The sequence below is a fragment of the Rhinatrema bivittatum genome, chromosome 2, assembly GCF_901001135.1.
Source record: "Rhinatrema bivittatum chromosome 2, aRhiBiv1.1, whole genome shotgun sequence".
Taxonomy (NCBI): domain Eukaryota; kingdom Metazoa; phylum Chordata; class Amphibia; order Gymnophiona; family Rhinatrematidae; genus Rhinatrema; species Rhinatrema bivittatum.
Window position 1 is genome coordinate 27,725,907 of NC_042616.1, and position 20,747 is coordinate 27,746,653.

Here is a 20,747-nt window from a genome sequence, read left to right on the forward strand (position 1 = left end):
GCTGCCACCTCCTGGACCCGCCCAGTACTGACAGCAAAGAAGCTGTTCCTGCACACGCTATCCAGGAGGGGAGGGAAAAGAAGGTAAGGTGTAGGGGGAGAGGCGCCTCTGACTGCTGCCCCCTCCTGGCCCCGCCCAGCGCTGACAGCAGAGAAGCAGATCCTGCACACGCTATCCAGGGGATGGGGAGGGAAAAGAAGGGAAGGTGTAGGGGGAGAGGCGCCTCTGACTGCTGCCCCCTCCTGGCCCCGCCCAGCGCTGACAGCAGAGAAGCAGATCCTGCACACGCTATCCAGGGGGTGGGGAGGGAAAAGAAGGGAAGGTGTAGGGGGAGAGGCGCTTCTGACTGCTGCCACCTCCTGGACCCGCCCAGCACTGACAGCAGAGAAGCTGTTCCTACACGCACCATCCAGGGGGAAGGGGAAGCAGGGGAAAGAGAGAGAGAGGAAGGGAAGGTGTAGGGGGATAGGTGTCTCTGACTGCTGCCACCTCCTGGACCCGCCCAGCACTGACAGCAGAGAAGCTGTTCCTGCACGCACCATCCAGGGGGGAGGGGAAGCAGGGAAAAGAGAGAGAGAGGAAAGGAAGGTGTAGGGGGAGAGGCGCCTCTGACTGCTGGGACCTCCTGGCACCCGCCCAGCACTGACAGCAGAGGAGTTGATCCTCGCTCACAGCAGCTGAGACCTGCTGTCTCTTGCAGGCCTGGATTTGACAATAGGCAGCAGGCTGGCTGAAGATTTGCTGACTTCCAGCCAGGGAAGCGCACTCTGCTTCCTGCTCCAGCGGCCTACAGGCAAAAGCTGAGACCTGTCCCTGATGCTGTACTTTCTGTAACTTCACTTATTATAATTTTGCATTCTTTTCCTACCCCTTTTTATTTTAATCATTCCATATTGTACTTTTAAAACCGTCTTGCGAATAAAGCTATCTGAATCTGGGAGGAGGGAGGGAGGCTGGGGACAGAGCATGGAGAAGGGAGGGAGGCTGGGGGAAGAACAGGGGAAGTCCCTGATGCCCGCAATGTGTACCTTGACTTATTTGGTAATTTTTTCCCTCTTGTTTTAAGGAGAGAGCTGCTATGAAGGAACAATTTCTAAGAGGGAGATTTTTTGTATCCCATCCCCCCACCCCCATTGCTAATTCCTGACTGCTTGCTGTCTGGAATAGACTTCCTGAACTGGTAAACACCCTCCCTTATCAGGCTTTATTCAAATTCAAAGACTGCTTTTAAATGTATCCCCCCCCCCCATTTACAATACAATATCTGAGTTAGAAATTAAGGTACATTTGGTAGGTCCATGCCCCAGAGGGCTTAAAATCCAGCTTTGTACCTAAACTAATGGTGGGTGAAGTAGGAGGAGGAGAAACAGACACCACCCTGGCATGACTGCTATCCCGGCCCTCCAAGAAACTCACACACAAAATCCCTAACTCACTTTCCTGCCTTTGCCTAAAAGCAACTATCTGCCTCTGTCTGCCCTAATCCCCTTCACCAATATCTTCCCTTCCCCAGGATATGCCCCATCTTCACCCCCTTCATTTTCCATTTTTTTTCTCTTGTACCCCCTTCCTTTTCTCCCCTCCCTCCATAACTCTCTCCCTGTCTCCTATCCTTCCCTCTATGCTCCCTGCCTTTCTCCCTCCCTTAGGATTGCTAACTTTCAACCACCAAATCTCCAAGCACTTGGAGAAAGTGTTTCATATCTTCCCCGATGAGGATTTTCTGTACAGTACCTAAAAAATTTGCAGAGTCCAGAAAAATCAGGAGTTTGGCAACCCTACCCTCTCTCCATGTGTATAACTCACTCCCCCCTCTATTCTCCTCCCTTGTATCCCTCACTTCAGCAGCTCTGAGACAGAAGGAGGAGGCCAAGCGGCTTGGCCATTAAACACTCCAGGATCCTTATGGGAGGGCTGTGCCCCACCTCCTCTGTCCACAGCCTCCAATCAGAGCATAGGAAAGGAGGCAGGGGCGGGGCAGCACGGCTCTCCCTCTCTGAAGTCCCCCCCCCCTCCCCCCAGCCTTCTCTGGACTTTCTGTGTCTGGTTATAGCCGGGCTCTGTGGTGGGGGAGGGGAGGATTCCTCCAGCCCGCTGCCTTCTCTGGACTTTCTGTGTCTGGTTATAGCCGGGCTCTGTGGTGGGGGAGGGGAGGATTCCTCCAGCCCGCTGCCTTCTCTGGACTTTCTGTGTCTGGTTATAGCCGGGCTCTGTGGTGGGGGAGGGGAGGATTCCTCCAGCCCGCTGCCTTCTCTGGACTTTCGGTCTCTGGTTATAGCCGGGCTCTGTGGTGGGGGAGGGGAGGATTCCTCCAGCCCGCTGCCTTCTCTGGACTTTCGGTCTCTGGTTATAGCCGGGCTCCGCTGTGGGGGAGGGGAGGATTCCCCCCAGCCCGCTGCCTTCTCTGGACTTTCTGTGTCTGGTTATAGCCGGGCTCTGTGGTGGGGGAGGGGAGGATTCCTCCAGCCCGCTGCCTTCTCTGGACTTTCTGTGTCTGGTTATAGCTGGGCTCTGTGGTGGGGGAGGGGAGGATTCCCCCCAGCCCGCTGCCTTCTCTGGACTTTCTGTGTCTGGTTATAGCCGGGCTCTGTGGTGGGGGAGGGGAGGATTCCTCCAGCCCGCTGCCTTCTCTGGACTTTCTGTGTCTGGTTATAGCCGGGCTCTGTGGTGGGGGAGGGGAGGATTCCTCCAGCCCGCTGCCTTCTCTGGACTTTCGGTGCCTGGTTATAGCCAGGCTCCGCTGTGGGGGAGGGAAGGATTCCCCCAGCCCACTGCCTTCTCTGGACTTTCGGTCTCTGGTTATAGCCGGGCTCTGTGGTGGGGGAGGGGAGGATTCCTCCAGCCCGCTGCCTTCTCTGGACTTTCGGTCTCTGGTTATAGCCGGGCTCTGTGGTGGGGGAGGGGAGGATTCCCCCAGCCCGCTGCCTTCTCTGGACTTTCGGTCTCTGGTTATAGCCAGGCTCTGTGGTGGGGGAGGGGAGGATTCCTCCAGCCCGCTGCCTTCTCTGGACTTTTGGTCTCTGGTTATAGCCAGGCTCTGTGGTGGGGGAGGGGAGGATTCCTCCAGCCCGCTGCCTTCTCTGGACTTTCGGTGTCTGGTTATAGCCGGGCTCTGTGGTGGGGGAGGGGAGGATTCCTCCAGCCCGCTGCCTTCTCTGGACTTTCGGTCTCTGGTTATAGCCAGGCTCCGCTGTGGGGGAGGGAAGGATTCCTCCAGCCCGCTGCCTTCTCTGGACTTTCGGTCTCTGGTTATAGCCGGGCTCTGTGGTGGGGGAGGGGAGGATTCCCCCAGCCCGCTGCCTTCTCTGGACTTTCGGTCTCTGGTTATAGCCAGGCTCTGTGGTGGGGGAGGGGAGGATTCCTCCAGCCCGCTGCCTTCTCTGGACTTTCGGTCTCTGGTTATAGCCAGGCTCTGTGGTGGGGGAGGGGAGGATTCCTCCAGCCCGCTGCCTTCTCTGGACTTTTGGTCTCTGGTTATAGCCAGGCTCTGTGGTGGGGGAGGGGAGGATTCCTCCAGCCCGCTGCCTTCTCTGGACTTTCGGTGTCTGGTTATAGCCGGGCTCTGTGGTGGGGGAGGGGAGGATTCCTCCAGCCCGCTGCCTTCTCTGGACTTTCGGTCTCTGGTTATAGCCAGGCTCCGCTGTGGGGGAGGGAAGGATTCCTCCAGCCCGCTGCCTTCTCTGGACTTTCGGTCTCTGGTTATAGCCAGGCTCTGTGGTGGGGGAGGGGAGGATTCCTCCAGCCCGCTGCCTTCTCTGGACTTTCGGTGTCTGGTTATAGCCGGGCTCTGTGGTGGGGGAGGGGAGGATTCCTCCAGCCCGCTGCCTTCTCTGGACTTTCTGTGTCTGGTTATAGCCAGGCTCTGTGGTGGGGGAGGGGAGGATTCCTCCAGCCCGCTGCCTTCTCTGGACTTTCGGTCTCTGGTTATAGCCAGGCTCTGTGGTGGGGGAGGGGAGGATTCCCCCCAGCCCGCTGCCTTATCTGGACTTTCTGTGTCTGGTTATAGCCAGGCTCTGTGGTGGGGGAGGGGAGGATTCCTCCAGCCCGCTGCCTTCTCTGGACTTTCGGTGTCTGGTTATAGCCAGGCTCTGTGGTGGGGGAGGGGAGGATTCCTCCAGCCCGCTGCCTTCTCTGGACTTTCTGTGTCTGGTTATAGCCGGGCTCTGTGGTGGGGGAGGGGAGGATTCCTCCAGCCCGCTGCCTTCTCTGGACTTTCGGTGTCTGGTTATAGCCGGGCTCTATGGTGGGGGAGGGGAGGATTCCTCCAGCCCGCTGCCTTCTCTGGACTTTCTGTGTCTGGTTATAGCTGGGCTCTGTGGTGGGGGAGGGGAGGATTCCTCCAGCCCGCTGCCTTCTCTGGACTTTCTGTGTCTGGTTATAGCCGGGCTCTGTGGTGGGGGAGGGGAGGATTCCTCCAGCCCGCTGCCTTCTCTGGACTTTCTGTGTCTGGTTATAGCCGGGCTCTGTGGTGGGGGAGGGGAGGATTCCTCCAGCCCGCTGCCTTCTCTGGACTTTCTGTGTCTGGTTATAGCTGGGCTCTGTGGTGGGGGAGGGGAGGATTCCTCCAGCCCGCTGCCTTCTCTGGACTTTCTGTGTCTGGTTATAGCCGGGCTCTGTGGTGGGGGAGGGGAGGATTCCTCCAGCCCGCTGCCTTCTCTGGACTTTCTGTGTCTGGTTATAGCCGGGCTCTGTGGTGGGGGAGGGGAGGATTCCTCCAGCCCACTGCCTTCTCTGGACTTTCTGTGTCTGGTTATAGCCGGGCTCTGTGGTGGGGGAGGGGAGGATTCCTCCAGCCCGCTGCCGTCTCTGGACTTTCTGTGTCTGGTTATAGCCGGGCTCTGTGGTGGGGGAGGGGAGGATTCCTCCAGCCCGCTGCCTTCTCTGGACTTTCTGTGTCTGGTTATAGCCGGGCTCTGTGGTGGGGGAGGGGAGGATTCCTCCAGCCCGCTGCCTTCTCTGGACTTTCTGTGTCTGGTTATAGCCGGGCTCTGTGGTGGGGGAGGGGAGGATTCCTCCAGCCCGCTGCCTTCTCTGGACTTTCTGTGTCTGGTTATAGCCGGGCTCTGTGGTGGGGGAGGGGAGGATTCCTCCAGCCCGCTGCCTTCTCTGGACTTTCTGTGTCTGGTTATAGCCGGGCTCCGCGGTGGGGGAGGGGAGGACAGCCCCCAGCCCGCTGCCTTCTCTGGACTTTCGGTCTCTGGTTATAGCCGGGCTCCGCGGTGGGGGAGGGGAGGACAGCCCCCAGCCCGCTGCCTTCTCTGGACTTTCGGTCTCTGGTTATAGCCGGGCTCTGTGGAGGGGGAGGGGAGGATTCCCCCAGCCCGCTGCCTTCTCTGGATTTTCGGTCTCTGGTTATAGCCGGGCTCTGTGGTGGGGGAGGGGAGGATTCCCCCAGCCCGCTGCCTTCTCTGGACTTTCGGTGTCTGGTTATAGCCGGGCTCCGCTGTGGGGGAGGGAAGGATTCCCCCAGCCCGCTGCCTTCTCTGGACTTTCGGTGTCTGGTTATAGCCAGGCTCTGTGGTGGGGGAGGGGAGGATTCCTCCAGCCCGCTGCCTTCTCTGGACTTTCGGTGTCTGGTTATAGTTGGGCTCCCTGGTGGGGGAGGGGAGGGGAGGATTCCCCCCAGCCCGCTGCCTTATCTGGACTTTCGGTGTCTGGTTATAGCCGGGCTCTGTGGTGGGGGAGGGGAGGATTCCCCCCAGCCCGCTGCCTTCTCTGGACTTTCGGTGTCTGGTTATAGCCGGGCTCCGCGGTGGGGGAGGGGAGGACAGCCCCCAGCCCGCTGCCTTCTCTGGACTTTCGGTCTCTGGTTATAGCCGGGCTCTGTGGTGGGGGAGGGGAGGATTCCCCCCAGCCCGCTGCCTTCTCTGGAGTTTCGGTGTCTGGTTATAGCCGGGCTCGCTGGGGTCTTGGCGGGAATGCTGGCTGGAGATGGCCTGGAAGGCGGGACACTTGCCAGCTCTTTGATCGTTCTGTGTGTCACTTTGGAAACCGGTGCCCTCACAGGAGGGATTGTAGAGCTGAATAGTTGGTGGATGGGCAGACTAGACAGGGCGTAGGGACCTTCCTATGTCTCGAGCACATCAGCTCTCCATTAGAGTAACATCTGTAGCCTGCTCAGTGATGAGCTGGCAGAAAAGAGAAACAGCTGTCAGATAAAACAGCTCATTTTACAGCAGTAAAAGGAAAAAAAAAAAAAAAAAAGAGGCTGGAGGCTGTCCGGGAACTGGTCCTTAAAAGTGATAGTGCCCAATTACCAATCAACAAGACAGGTAACAAAACCTCACTCCTGGTTACAAAAATCTACTGTGGGATCAATGCTCCGACTAGAAACATCATCAGTGCTGTGTACACAGAAATTACCAGAACCTGGGAGAGGGACTTAGACACATGGTGGAGACCTGAGCCTAGAAAGGGGAAGGACAGGCTTTGTCATCATCAAACCGTGGCTCAAAGCCTGGTGTAAAGAGATAGAGCATGGGGTGAGGTCATATAATGGAATACAGGACCGTACGGCAAAGACGGTCTGTGTCTTTCTGGGCAGGAAAAAGGACCCTAAGTGAGAAATTCAGATCATGTACTGAGAGGCATTCAAACGAGTGGAGTGGAAGTCGACGGATTCTGGATGTCATCTCCCCCAAAAAACACGAAAAGGCAGAGTCCACTCTGCAGCAGCAGGGGTAGAAGAAGAGACCAGGAGGATCGGCGAGGCAAGGGGGAACAGAAGGCAAACTCCAAGCAGAAACGCCGACAGCCTGGGCCATAAAGTTCCAGATCTGCAAACCCTAACGCTGGGGGGTGGGGGGTGGACTTGGAGGCTGTTAAGAGAAACAACAGTTCAACGAGTCTCAGAAATGGGATGCGACCATTCCGGGCCACCAACCCATAGACTACTCACCATCTGTTTAGGAAGGCTAGAGAAAAGTGAAAAAAAAAAAAAGAAGTAACTTTTTCCTCTCAAAAGTAATTTCAAAGCTATGGAAAGGAGGAGGCACAATGGGCCCCTCTCACGAAAGAGGCGACGCCATTCCCGTGTGATCTGCAGATCTCCGCGTCAAGACGGGAGGACCTGTGGTGGGGGAGGCGGAGGGGACGTGCACCTGAAAGTTAATTGGAGGGGGGTGCAGGGCTGAAGGTCCACTTAAGATGCCCGACAGCCTTAGCACTAGTCCTGCTGCTTCTACCAGGGTGAAAAAGAGAGGGGGAGAAGGAGGCAAGGCCACAGTATAGAATAATGTGAATGTGCTGCTGCTTATCCCCCACCTTCCATGGCTGAATGGCTTACTCTGCTCCTGAGAACCAATCAGCCATGAGATCAGAACCGTTTATAGGCCCAGAGGCTAACTTTCAAACAACTGGGCACGGCGGCAAAAACGAGTTTACAGGGCCACATGTAGATCTAGGATAGTATTTTGACATCGCTGCATATCACATACACGTGCATTATAAAATACATGCTTCTCTACCCTGGAATACGAATGCATGCCTCACAAATCAGCTTCATTTTTTTGAAGGGGTTAATAAACATGTAGATAAAGGTGAACCGGTAGATGTAGTGTATTTGGATTTTCAGAAGGCATTTGACCTCATGAGAGGCTTCTAAGAAAACTAAAAAGTCTTGGGATAGGACAGGAAACAGAGAGTAGGATTAAATGATCAATTTTCTCAGTGGAAAAGGGTAAACAATAAACAGTGGAGTGCCTCAGGGATCTGTACTTGGACTGGTATTTTTCAATATATTTATAAGTAATCTGGAAAGGAATATGAGGAATGAGGTAATCAAATTTGCAGATGATACAAAATTATTCAGAGTAGTTAAATCACAAGTGGATTATGATAAATTGCAGGAGGACCTTGCAAGACTGGAAGAGTGGGTGTCCAAATGGCAGATGAAATTTAATTTGGACAAGTGCAAGGTGATGCATATAGGGAAAAATAACCCATGCTATAGTTACACAATGTTAGGTTCCATATTAGGAGCTACCACCCAAAAAAGAGATCTAGGAGTCAAAATGGATAATACATTGAAAACGTCGGCTCAGTGTGCTGCAGCAGTCAAAAAAGCAAACAGAATGTTGGAAATTATTAGGAAGGGAATGGTGAATACAATGGAAAATGTCATAATGCCTCTGTATCGCTCCATGGTGAGACTGCACGTTGAATACTGTGTACAATTCTGGTTGTCACATCTCAAAAAAGATATAGTTGCAATGGAGAAGGTACAGAGAAGGGCTACCAAAATGATAAAGGGGATAGAACAGCTCCCCTATGAGGAAAGACTAAAGAGGTTAGGACTTTTCAACTTGGAGATGAGACGGCCTGAGGGGGGATATGATAGAGGTGTTTAAAATCATGAGAGGTCTAGAACGGGTAAATGTGAATCTTTTATTTACTCTTTCAGATAATAGAAAGACTAGGGGGCACTCCATGAAGTTAGCATGTGGCACATTTAAAAGTAATCGGAGAAAGTTCTTTTTTACTCAATGTATAATTAAGCTCTGGAATTTGTTGCCAGAGAAGGTAGTTAGTGCAGTTAGTGTAGCTGAGTTTAAAAAGGTTTGGATAAGTGTTACGAGCGCGCGCGGGCGCGGTCGTCTCGGGCGGGTGGTGAGCCCTTGGGCCACGGCAGGACCCCAGGAGGAGCCCAAGGCCACACCGTGGGAGGTGAGCCAGGCAGGCAGGAACAGAAGCAGGGAGTCCAGCCCTCAGCCGGACCTGCACGCCCATGGTAGCCAACACGGGGAAGTTGACTAATGAACGGTCCTCCGACTGTTCCCGGCCCTTTCGGACCTGCCGCAGGGAACGGCAATGGGCAGCAGGCCGGACAGAGGCGAGGGCAGACAGAGTCCTTAAACAGAAGACATCAAACGGGGCAGAAGCAGGCTGAAGCAAGACGGAGACATCAGGGCAAGGGCTGAAGCGAGACACAGGAAAGGCCCAGGCGAGCAGGAACTCCGATGCTGGGATACTCACATCCGAAGCCCCCTCGGCTGGCAGAAGCTCAAGAGCCCGTGGGACGAATCCCTCCTGTTGGCCACTCCAGGGCCCAACAGGACAGAAGGCTCAGGAACCAGGTCAAGGCAGAGACAGGTAGACATCCGGACAAGGGCTGAAGCAGACACTGAAGACAAGGCTGGACGGGAACATTGCACTGTCCATCAGGGCGTCCTACTCAGCCCGCCCGAGGGACTGAGTCGCGGACCACCCTGTCCCAGACGCGCCCTACACAGCCCTGGGAGGCTGGTCGCGGACCACGCTGAGAAGGAGGGCGCGGGGAAGACCCAGGCGAACAGGAACTCCGATGCTGGGATACTCACATCCGAAGCCCTTTCGGCTGGCAGGAACAGGAGCAGACAACAGGCACGCGTCAAGGCAGACATCAGGAAACACGTCTAGGCAGACATCAGGAAACATGGAGGACCTGGACTGGCAAGGTTACAGACAACTGTAATGCCTGATCGAAGGCCGAAGACAAGCAGGAGTCGGAGTCACGGACCGGAGTCAAGGCAGGCTGAAGACAAGCAGGAGTCGGAGTCACGGAGGACCTGGATCTGGAGAGGCCACAGGCAACTGTGTAACCCAATCCGAAGGCCGAAGACAAGCAGGAGTCGGAGTCACGGACCGGAGTCAAGGCAGGCTGAAGACAAGCAGGAGTCAGAGTCACGGACCGGAGTCAAGGCAGGCTGAAGACAAGCAGGAGTCGGAGCCACGGAGGACCTGGATCGGCAGGGTTACAGACTACTGTAGAGCCCGATCCGAAGGCAAAGACAAGCAGGAGTCAGAGTCACGGACCGGAGTCAAGGCAGGCTGACAACAAGCAGGCGTCGGAGTCACGGACCGGAGTCAAGGCAGGCTGAAGACAAGCAGGAGTCGGAGTCACAGACCGGAGTCAAGGCAGGCTGAAGACAAGCAGGAGTCGGAGTCACGGACCAGAGTCAAGGCAGGCTGAAGACAAGCAGGAGTCGGAGTCACGGACCGGAGTCAAGGCAGGCTGACGACAAGCAGGAGTCGTAGTCACGGACCAGAGTCAAGGCAGGCTGAAGACAAGCAGGAGTCGGAGTCACAGACCGGAGTCAAGGCAGGCTGAAGACAAGCAGGAGTCGGAGCCACGGAGGACCTGGATCGGCAGGGTTACAGACTACTGTAGAGCCCGATCCGAAGGCAAAGACAAGCAGGAGTCAGAGTCACGGACCGGAGTCAAGGCAGGCTGACAACAAGCAGGCGTCAGAGTCACGGACCGGAGTCAAGGCAGGCTGACGACAAGCAGGAGTCGTAGTCACGGAGGACCTGGATCGGGAGAGGCCACAGGCAACTGTGTAATCCAATCCAAAGGCAAAGACACAGTGAACAGAAAGTCCTTAAATACTGGAGGTAGAAGGCAACTCCCTGGGAGGAGCTTGCCAGGACCGCCCACCGCTGGTCCTATAACTAGGGTAGAGAGCTGCGGGCCAGCCCCTAGGGAAGGGCGTCGCCCAACAGGAAGTCCAAACACTGAGGCTGCAAGCCACCGGCATGCCTCAGGAGCAGCTAGGCCTCTCAGGCCCTGGAGAAAGTCCTGGATGATGCGCAGGCGAGGCCCTGGCTTCAGAGCGGCCTCTGGCGGAAGGTAAGAGACGTCCTGCAGCGCAGCAGCAGGGGGGATCGCAACATAAGTTCTTGGAGGAGAAGTCCATTAATGGCTGTTAATCAATTATACTTAGGGAATAGCCACTGCTATTAATTGCATCAGTAGCATGGGATCTTCTTAGTGTTTGGGTAATTGCCAGAGACTTGTAGCCTGCATTGGCCACTGTTGGAAAAAGGATGCTGGGCTTGATGGACCTTTGGACTGACCCAGTATGGCAATTTCTTATGTGTACATTTGCTATTTTAAAAATATATGCGCATATATTTTACACATGAAAAAGTAGGACTTGCATAAACCCTTTTCGCCCAGTCCTTCTCCAGGTCGTCAAGAACCTCCTGTCCGTCAGCCTGAACTCCCCTCAGTTCACCCAGACCTCCCACCCAGTCAGTAATACACAATAAACATGTTTAAAATCACTTACGCCAGATAATGAGCAGATATAAAATCCAGGAAGATTCCAAAGTTATGCGCGTCTTTGAAAATAGATACTTAACGTGTATCCCACTCCAGAATACCCCCCCCCCCCCTTTTTTTGTTTACACACATTGTGTTTTACATGCATGAAACACAATGTGCTCCCATACCGTCGACGGTTTTAAAATACTGACAAGAGCAGCCCTGAAGCTGCTGCACTAGCAAGAGGAGGAGGAGGCGGTGGCGAGCAGAGGCCAAGAAGAGCCAATGGGAAGAGGAGGAGAGCGCATGGAGGAGCTGGTTATGATGGGAAGAGGAAGAGTGGCTGGAGGCCCAGAGGAGGCATTAGCTGTGCTGAAGAAACAGCCACAGCAGGATAAAGATAGAGGCCTGGGGAAGCGGGATGTGAACAGGAGACGGCGAGAGTATGTGTAGCAGCGGACTGAAGGAAGCAAGGTGGGATGGCCCATGAGAAGCATGCCTGGCTGGGTCTACGGGAATGATGGAGAGCCTAACTCCAGGCCTAAGACATGCATGCTCCGTACGTTACTTTCAATAACTGGGACCTGGATAAAACCTGAAACAGCAGGTGCAGCACATTGGGGCTGCGCCACAGGCTGAGATGTGGCTTTTCTTCCCCTGTGCTCAGGTCTGATAATCGGAGACCTCGAGGGGGTAACGCACGATATTGCCCTTGTATTGATTTTAAAGCACTTGTAACTTTTTTTATTTTGTGACTACAGCACAAAAATCATGCAAACAGCCACCCACAGGAGATGTACAGCTCCCGTTTGCTTTTCATCCCTGTACACGAAAGCTGTAATGACAAAAAAAAAGAAAAAGTACAATAAAAGAATAACATGAGAATGATCACAAAGACATTGATTCAACCTTCTGCAAGTATCTGAATCCTTATTTAAAAGCTCAACACCTACACACAGGTCTAGAAGCCAAGTTCAAACTGTGTGTGCACAATGACAAAGAGAAATTAATCCGGGTGCCATGGTGGCTCTTCTCGATCCAATAATATTTACTGTCTAACCCCTTCTCTTATTCTTCAGGGACCTATCTTTATCAGTCTGGTGATAATGAATGAAAAACCCCCGAACTGCAGGTTCTTCCAGCCAAAAAAAGGGAAGTGGGGCTGCGATGAAATGGCTAATGCAGAGTTTGACATTTTTTTAACGAATGACATTCGATCTGTTGTTTTCTGCTATGGGACGTGATTGGAGGCTGTATTTGACTGGCTGAGAATATCAAGTGATTTCTTTAAAAAAAAAAACCCAAAAAATCTTGTATTGTCTGTGGAAAGTTCATGTCAGGATCTGTTTCCCAGTTTCTCAGACCAGTTTTGGTAGTTTTTGGGCAATGAATTTCACAGCTTAATTGTGCGTTGAGCAAAAAAGTATTTCCTCTGATTTGCTTTAAATGTGCTACTTGCTAACTTCATGGAGTGCCCCCCCCCCCCCCAGTCCTTCTATTATCCATAAGAGTAAATAACCAATTCACATAATGAGATAGGAAACTTGGATCTTTGTCGAGTCCTTTCTTGTCAGTTCCAAAGCGTCTGATCACTTTAACTTAAAAAGTCCTGCATTCCTCAAGGAAGGCTACTTTAAACTCAATGTCATGAAAAAACTAAAACCTCTACTGCATACCAGCGACTTCTGCACGGTCATACAAGCCACCCTTGCTTCAAAACTTGACTACTGCAACTCGTTCTTTCTAGGCCTCCCCTCCACCTCTTTAAAACCGCTTCAACTCCTGCAGAATGCAATAGCACGTACTATATCTAATGCCCGTAAATATGACCATATCACTCCCATCCTCAAAGACTTGCACTGGCTCCCTTATCACTTCCCGTATCGTCTATAACAGTGGTTCTCAACCAGTGTGTCACCAAGAACACGCAGGTGTGTCGCCACACTTCCCGGTCCCCAGCTGCTCCCCGGTCCTCCTCTGCCCGGGCTTAAAATGCTGTCAGCCCGGGCGGAACGCGGCAAGACAGCTGGAGTCAGCGGCATCGGCGTGCTCTCTTCTTCCCACCCCCCCCCCCCCCCCGCGGCCCGGAAGAGGAAGTGGTGAGCATCGGGTGCGTGCGCGGGAAAAAAAGGGACCACGCTAGTGTGGTCAGAATCGGACCGAAGAACAGAAGAGAGGCGTGGTCTGAAGAATGTGCAGCGCGGCTCGGAGGAAAATGAAGAAGAGCGTCAACCCCCCACGGCCGATGGGACTCCTCCTCCACGAGGGCTGAAAATGAAGAAGGTTAGGGTTGGGAGGCTGCTGCTGCCGCGAGTTCCGGGGGGGGGGGGAGAGAGAGAGAATGAATGAGCAAGCAAACATGTGTGTATGTGTGTGAGTGAGAGCCTGTACATGTGAAAGAGAGTATGTCTGTGATTGAGAGCCTGCCTGTGAGAGAGAGAGCATGAATGTAAGTTTACGATTGGGAACCTGTATGTGTAAGTTTGTGATTGAAAACCTGTTTGTGTGAAAGAGTGTGTGTGTATGATTGAGATCCTTTATGTGTGAGAGAGATCATGTGTATGTATGATTAAGAGCCTGTGTGTATATGTAAGAGAGAGAGAGCATATGTGTCTGTGTGTGATTGAGAGATGGTTTAGGTGAGGGAGCATGTGAGTATGTGATTGAGAGCCTGTGTTTAAATGAGAGAGAGAGCATATGTGTCTGTGTGTGATTGAGAGATGGTTTAGGTGATGGAGCATGTGAGTATGTGATTGAGAGACTATGAGTCTATCAAGAGTCTAGGGATCATGATTGACTCTACCTTATCTTTTAAACCTCAAATAAAATTGCTGATTAAAACAGGCTTCTTTAAACTTCGGCTGTTAAGAGGCCTTCATCATTTGTTGTATGACAAAAAGTTTTTGATGATTGTTCGTGCCATTATTTTTCCGCACATTGACTACTGTAATGGGTTATATATTGGTTTACCGAAGTGTTTAATTCAATCAGTACAACTTTTGCTAAACTCAGCTGCCAGGCTGGTTTCTCACACAAAGCGCTTTGAAAAGATCTCGCCAACCCTATGTAGACTTATCTGGTTACCAGTGAATGAACGTATAGTGTTCAAAATAGGCATGTTAGTGTACAAGCTTCGTGCGCCAGATTCTACCTTTTGGTTTAATGTACTGTTACGGATTTATAATCCAGTTAGATGTTTGAGATCTTCTCAATTTAATTTGCTAGAGATTCCCTCAATTCGCCATGCCCGTTTATCCTCTACTAGGGAGACTTCTTTCTCCATTGCGGCACCCATTCAATGGAACCTTCTTCCTTTTGACCTCAGATCTTTAGAAGATGTTAAAAAATTTAAAACGGCATTTAAGGAATACCTGCTTCATTGTGCGTTCAATGATAAATGAGGCTGCATGAATGTTCTTAATCTGCTCATTAAAAGATATATGACGATTTATTAATTGAATATTCAATTTTTGGAATATGCTCTTATGTCTAAAATAGTAAATGTACCATTAATATTTGGTATTTTGCGGCTTGGTTTCTGTGAAGCTGAAATCTGTTGTTTGTATTTTATTTTGTTTTTATTATGTATGTACCCTTGTATATCGCCTAGGCCTTGTTAAGTGTTAGGCGATTAATAAATTTTAATAAATGAAAAATGAAATGAAATGAGTGAGAGAGATCATGTGTATGTATGATTAAGAGCCTGTGTGTATAAGTAAGAGAGAAAGCATGTGTGTCTGTGTGTGATTGAGAGCTGGTGTAGGTGAGGGAGCATGTGAGTATGTGATTGAGAGCCTGTGTGTAAATGAGAGAGAGCATGTTTGTAAGCATGTGAATGAGTCTCTGTGTGAGAGAAAAAGACAGCATGTATGTGTGTGATTGAAAGCCTGTGTGTGTAAACGTGAAAAGATAGACAGCATGTGTGTAAATGTGTAATTAAGAGCCTATATAAGTGAGAGAAAAAGCATGTGTATATGTGAGAGACTGAGAGCATATGTGTAAGTGTGTAATTGAGAGCCAGTGTGAGAGAGAGCGCTGGTATGTGACTGAGAGGAGAAAGCTCCAAGCAAACCACCCCTCCTCCTGCTAATTCAAAACAATCTCAGGGCACCTGGATATCAAAGGTTCCCAGGTATGCAGAGCAAAACATTTTTTGTATCCTTATTATTTTTCATTATTGGGCCTTTGTGTCTGCTATTTTGAAATTTTTTATTGGTATCTAGAAATTTTTGATGAGTTTTTAATTATTGGATCTTCCACCATCAGCTGTTTTGAAATAATCTGTTCTTTTTGTTAGTATGGTTTTACTGCTACTGATTTTATATTTCTTGATTTGTTTTATAAGGATGGGTGATGTTTCTTTTTTCCTTTATTACACTGCATACAGAGACTCTGGCTTGTTGCAGTTTCCAATTCAGTTTTTGTCTGCATGCTTCTAGTAATGCGTTTTGGTCTCTTTATTCTATGTTAGGTGAGGGTCAGCACATATGATTCAGGTGAGGTTTTCTGCTGGCGAGTAGTTTCTGTGTAGGGCTCTATAGCAGCCTGACTTGGTCTGTTTTCCTAATAGGAGATGTATTGGTGTCTTAAGGCCTGGTGTAATATTTCAGTGTTGCCTTTTCTTAGGTAAGGTGGTTACTGTTTAAGTGCTGGAAATTGGTGCTGTTTTCGTGTGGGATGTTTACTATTTATGCAATTTCTGTTCAGACAGAATATATATCTTTTCCTTGTATCATTTTAAACAATAAAAATAATTACCGGACCTTTACTTTTTATTTCCGCTATGAATTATAATGAGCAGTGTGTCACACATGTGAGCGTAGCCTGTCCGGTGTGTCACAATGGGAAAAAGGTTGAGAACCACTGGTCTATAAAACCCTCACCATAGTCCACAAAGCCATTCACATTCACAATTCCAGTTAGCTTGAAGAACCATTCCAAACCAAACGCTCGAAGCAATTCACTAGAGCCTCCAAGAATGGGACTCTTCATGTGCCCACCCTAAAACACGCTCACCTCACATCCACAAGGGAACGAGCTATTTCCATAGCTGGTCCCACCCATTGGAACTCCCTCCACACTAACCTACGGCTCAAAACATGTCCCTCCAAATTCCGAGCTAACCTCAAGACCTGGCTATTCAAACAGGCATACCCCCAATAACCTCAGCCTTGCCTCCCTTCTCTTTACCTGCCAGCTCTTTGATGTACTCCATACATTTCTCTGTTACAACTTGTTGTTAAGAGACTGGTCTGTGATTGTAGTTGTAATTACATTTACTATTATTCCTTCTGGTGATTGTGATTCCAGTTATAGTTAGTTAAGTATCTATTTGCCTTATTATTATTTAGCTGATTGATGTTGTTGTTTAGTTCTCATACCTTTCCTTTGCTAAGCTTAATGTTCCTATATATCCTTTGTTGCCCCTTCCCTGTTCAATGTAATTTCCTCCCTGTTGTTACAATGTAAACCGATATGATGTCTCCACAACTCTCTCCCATAAATGAGGGGATGTCAGCCTGCTCTTCCCTGTGACGTCTGATCTTATGTTGGTGTGAATTGACACTAGCCCATCTCCCCAATGTAGCCTGTTTCTTCACATATACACTATATTAGAAGAGAAGCATGAGTGGGATCCCCCTTACATAAGATTTTCTATACTGGGTCAGACCAAGGGTCTATCAAGCCCAGCATCCTGTTTCCAACAGTGGTCAATCCGCAGACTTCAGTCCTCCGTGAACTACTCATTTTATGGCAAATGGCACCCTTTACTCATTCTGTTTAGAACCCAAGATGGGGAGGTTTAACTCCCAAAAGCTAGAAATACATTAAGTTAGTCCAAACAAAACAATTCACTTTATCTGTCTCTATACAGATATATAAATATATTTTTGTTTGTTAACCTTTATCTTGTTTCACAAATTCTGTCACCTCTTTCCCCACTGGTACTGTAGAATCTCACTCATTGCTTCTAGTCATCAGAATGCTTATCCACGGTTAAGGATCAAGACTGGTCATTTACTCTGACAGCAGCACTTCAAGTATTCAGGTCCTGATCCCATTAGGTATAATGGGAGGCCTATGATAGTAGCTCTATGTGTGTAATTTGTTTCTGTGACTCTTCAGTTCTTGGGATGTACATTCTCAGCACACATTGGTTCTTATAGATTAGCTGGTTGGTATGAAAGAGTTTTCTTTTTCTTACATCTAACTCATTGAGATTGTTCTGGGGCCAGGCACTAGTCCAAGATACCAAAGCTCTATGAAACTGAGGAGATTGCAAATGAACTGATGGCTTGCATCTTATTTATTTATTTAAGGTTTTTATATACCGGCATTCATGATAAAATCACATCATGCTGGTTTACATTAAAACAGTGGTGCATAGAAAGAAAAAACAAACTGGAACTGTAGTGCGGAAGAAAGCAGTTACAAAAACAGGGATGCTTAAACTGGGAGAGGAAGGAAAAAGAAAAGGTTAATAGCATTTTAAATATTTACAACGAACAGTTAAATGAGCTGGTTGTATTATAGAACTTGAAGTTGAAGGACATATATATATATATATATGGGGGGATATAAATCTGGGGGGATTTATATATCTTATTCCATGCTGTTAAAGCACTTTTCGATATTACTTTAGATGTCAGGTGTATCTTAAGTCATTTTCCCCTCTCCTGCGGCTACACACAAGCCAGAAGCGCAGCTATCAGTTCATCCATCTTCTGTTTTTTTTATTTGCTTTTCTTATTGAATCTGCTTCCTGGCCTATCTGATGTTGCTCTCATCCCCGTGTTGCACCCTTCTCATTCACTGCTGTCTCACTATTTGCCTCCTCCAATAAAGCTAGCTGTTTTGGCATCTCTTTTCCAATGCGCTTCTCCAGGTCTCCTCTTTCTATGTCTATTTCTACATCTGTTTCATTATTAAAATAGCACTCATGTGCTTTGTTTTCATTTGTACAAAAAGTTAGCTTTTTCGGCTTCCCCCCTCCCTCCCCCAATACTAATGCTCTTTTATATGGTTTTTGGTAGGCTCATTTTATGTAGTCTTTAAATTTAAATGCAGAGTTTATGGCATAAATGTAACAGTGCATTATCTTCTTGGGTCCATGTAAATATATTTCTCTTCCACTTTTTGGCACTTCAAAGCAGATTACATGCAGGTGCTGGAGATATTTCCCTGTCCCCAGAGGGCTCACAATCCTAAAACTTGTACCTGAGGCAACAGAGGGTAAAGTGACTTAGCCCAAGGTCACTAGAAGGAGCAGTGGGATTTGAAACCTGGTTTGCTTAGTTTACAGCCCGTTAACGTTAACCAGTAGGCTATCTAGTCCTCTTGCTTTTTTTCATCAGATTGTGTAGTCTACGATCAGGTTCAGCACGGCCTTTAGCTGTGGCAGGCATGTTATCTGCATCAAACGATTCCACACTACCCAATGCAAAAGGTAAGGGTGAGCATCTTTTCTCCTAGGTGAAATGCAGGGTATGAATTTCTCCTTTTTTTCCCTTACTTTAAAAGTTGTGGTTGCCTTGTTGAGATTTTCTTTAGCTGTAAAACAAGGTCAGCATGCCAAGCTATTCACTGGGACTTGGGAGAAATAAATGTATTCTATTCAATTATTATCATCCCCTCTCCTGTGTGTGTGTATATTCCAATGTTTTCTTAAATATGATTTCCGACTGAAGGCTTTCTGACACTCAGAACATGTAAATGGTTTCTCTCCCCTGTGGATCCTTTGATGCATGCTCAGGTATGCAAACTGAGAGAAACTTTTATTACACTCAGGACATGTAAATTGTTTCTCCACCCTATGGATCCTTTGGTGCCTTTTTAGATCTGATAGAGTAATGAAACTTTTATTGCACTCAGTACAAATAAATGGTTTCTCTCCCGTGTGAAGCCTTTTGTGCCTTGTCATATGTGATAAATTAATGAAGTTTTTATCACACTCAACACATGTCAACTGAATTTTTTGTGCATGGATCCTTTGGTGTCTTTTCAGATACGACAAATAAATAAAACTTTTATCGCACTCAGCACACGTAAATGGTCTCTGTCCACCATGAGTCCTTTGATGCCGTCTCAGATGTGATAGACTAATAAAACTAGCATTACACTCAGTACATGTAAATGGTTTCTCTCCTGTGTGAATCCTTTGGTGAATTGTTAGATATGAATGATAGATGAAACTTTTATTGCACTCACTACAGGGAAATGGCTTCTGTTCTGGGTGTATACTTTTATGGATTATTATCTGTGATTTATTGCTGAAGCTTTTATTACACTGGGAACATGTATATGATTTATTTGCCTGGTGCATCTTTTGGTGCTTCTTCAGATATGATAGATTACTGAATCTTTTATTACATTCAGTACATCCAAATGATTTCTGGCCCAGATGGATCATTTGATGTCTTTTCAGATCAGACAGATGAATGAAGCTTTTAGCACAGTCAGCACAGGTGAAGGGTTTCTCTCCTGTATGGATCCTTTGGTGCCTTTTCAGGTGTGATAGATATAGGAAGTTTTTATCACATACTGTACACGTGAAAGGCTTCTTTTGGGGGTGTGATCTTTGGTTTATTAGGTTTTCCTGTTGAAGAAAGCATTCTGTACTTTCATAGCATGAATCTAGTCTCCCTTTTTGCTCTAGCTGTAGTGGATTATGCTTTATTAAAGAAAATTTATAAGCAGAAGATTTTTTAATTTTAGCAGAATGCAATGGCCTGTTTCGCTTGTGTGTTCTCAAGTGTTTTACTAAAGATTCCTTGCAAGTGTAACTTTGCTTACATTTAATACAAGTGAAAGTTTTCCCTTGAATGTGGATTCTCTGGTGTAATTTCAGGGTTAACTTCTGTTTGAAACCTTTTCCACAGTGAGAGCACAGAAAGGGTCTTGCCCCACTATGGGTTCTCTGATGCACTAATAAATTATATTTCCTATCAAAGTTTCTGCCACAGGTGCCACACAGAAAGAATTTCTTCCCTTTACCCTTGCTCTTGTAGATGTGATCACTATTATTACTCTGGAAGGGTTTCTCTATGCTCAGTGTCTGCTGCTCAGGGACGTCGGTGAGCACCCGGTCACTTCTCTCAGAGGCAGTGATTCTAGCCATGGAGTCTCTTGCAACGCCACGCTGATTCTTCTCCAATTCCCGCTGCCGTTGGCTAGTTTCATCACCATCAGCCCACTGGGAAAGGTTTTTACAGACCATTCCTGATTGTTTTGATTTTAGATGAAATACTACAGAACATTCTTCTCGATTCTCCTCCTTTTTCTCTTCTTGCAGTATCTCATTGGCGGCTGTATATAAAAAAAAAGATTGCATCAATTAGGTCTCAATGGCTATGAAAAGCTACCAATAATGCGGGATCAGACTTTGGCAGGGGGGCACAAACTGATGAGAGGGGATCTCTGACATTTACAGAATTCATTTTGCGGAAATGATATAGTGGAAGTTTAATATCCCACATTTACAGATAATCCTAAGGTGGTTACAATACTATAAACATTTCCCTACAAATAATATAACCTTAACTAAGCATAACTATACTAACAGTACCTGTTAAGGTAAATCTGAAACATTTTGCTAAATGAGCCAGCAAACGTACAGAAGTGACATCAATTTTCAAAGCCGGCCCTACATGCATGAGTGCACCAAGAAAATTATCCCAACAAAACACGAGGCACACCCAACGGCACCTGTTCGCTGGTAGACAGC

At 48.6% G+C, this 20,747-nt stretch overlaps 2 protein-coding genes across 2 annotated transcripts in view; both read right to left on the minus strand.

The window, feature by feature from the left end:
- Positions 1-2,347: 2,347 nt before the first annotated feature.
- LOC115083157 (extensin-2-like) lies at positions 2,348-16,015 on the minus strand. The gene is made up of 3 exons (XM_029586965.1): positions 15,907-16,015; positions 4,063-5,273; positions 2,348-3,937 (listed from the first exon to the last, which is right to left on the minus strand). Exons 1-3 carry the CDS (start codon positions 16,013-16,015, stop codon positions 2,348-2,350), a joined length of 2,910 nt encoding a protein of 969 aa, XP_029442825.1.
- Positions 16,016-17,473: 1,458 nt separating this feature from the next.
- Positions 17,474-20,747, minus strand: part of LOC115083158 (zinc finger protein 420-like) — a 35,986-nt gene continuing 32,712 nt past the window's right edge. The window contains exon 5 of the mRNA XM_029586966.1: positions 17,474-20,329. Coding sequence (XP_029442826.1) covers positions 18,639-20,329 — 1,691 coding nt within the window. The 3' untranslated portion in view covers positions 17,474-18,638. The remainder of the gene's footprint in view (positions 20,330-20,747) is intronic.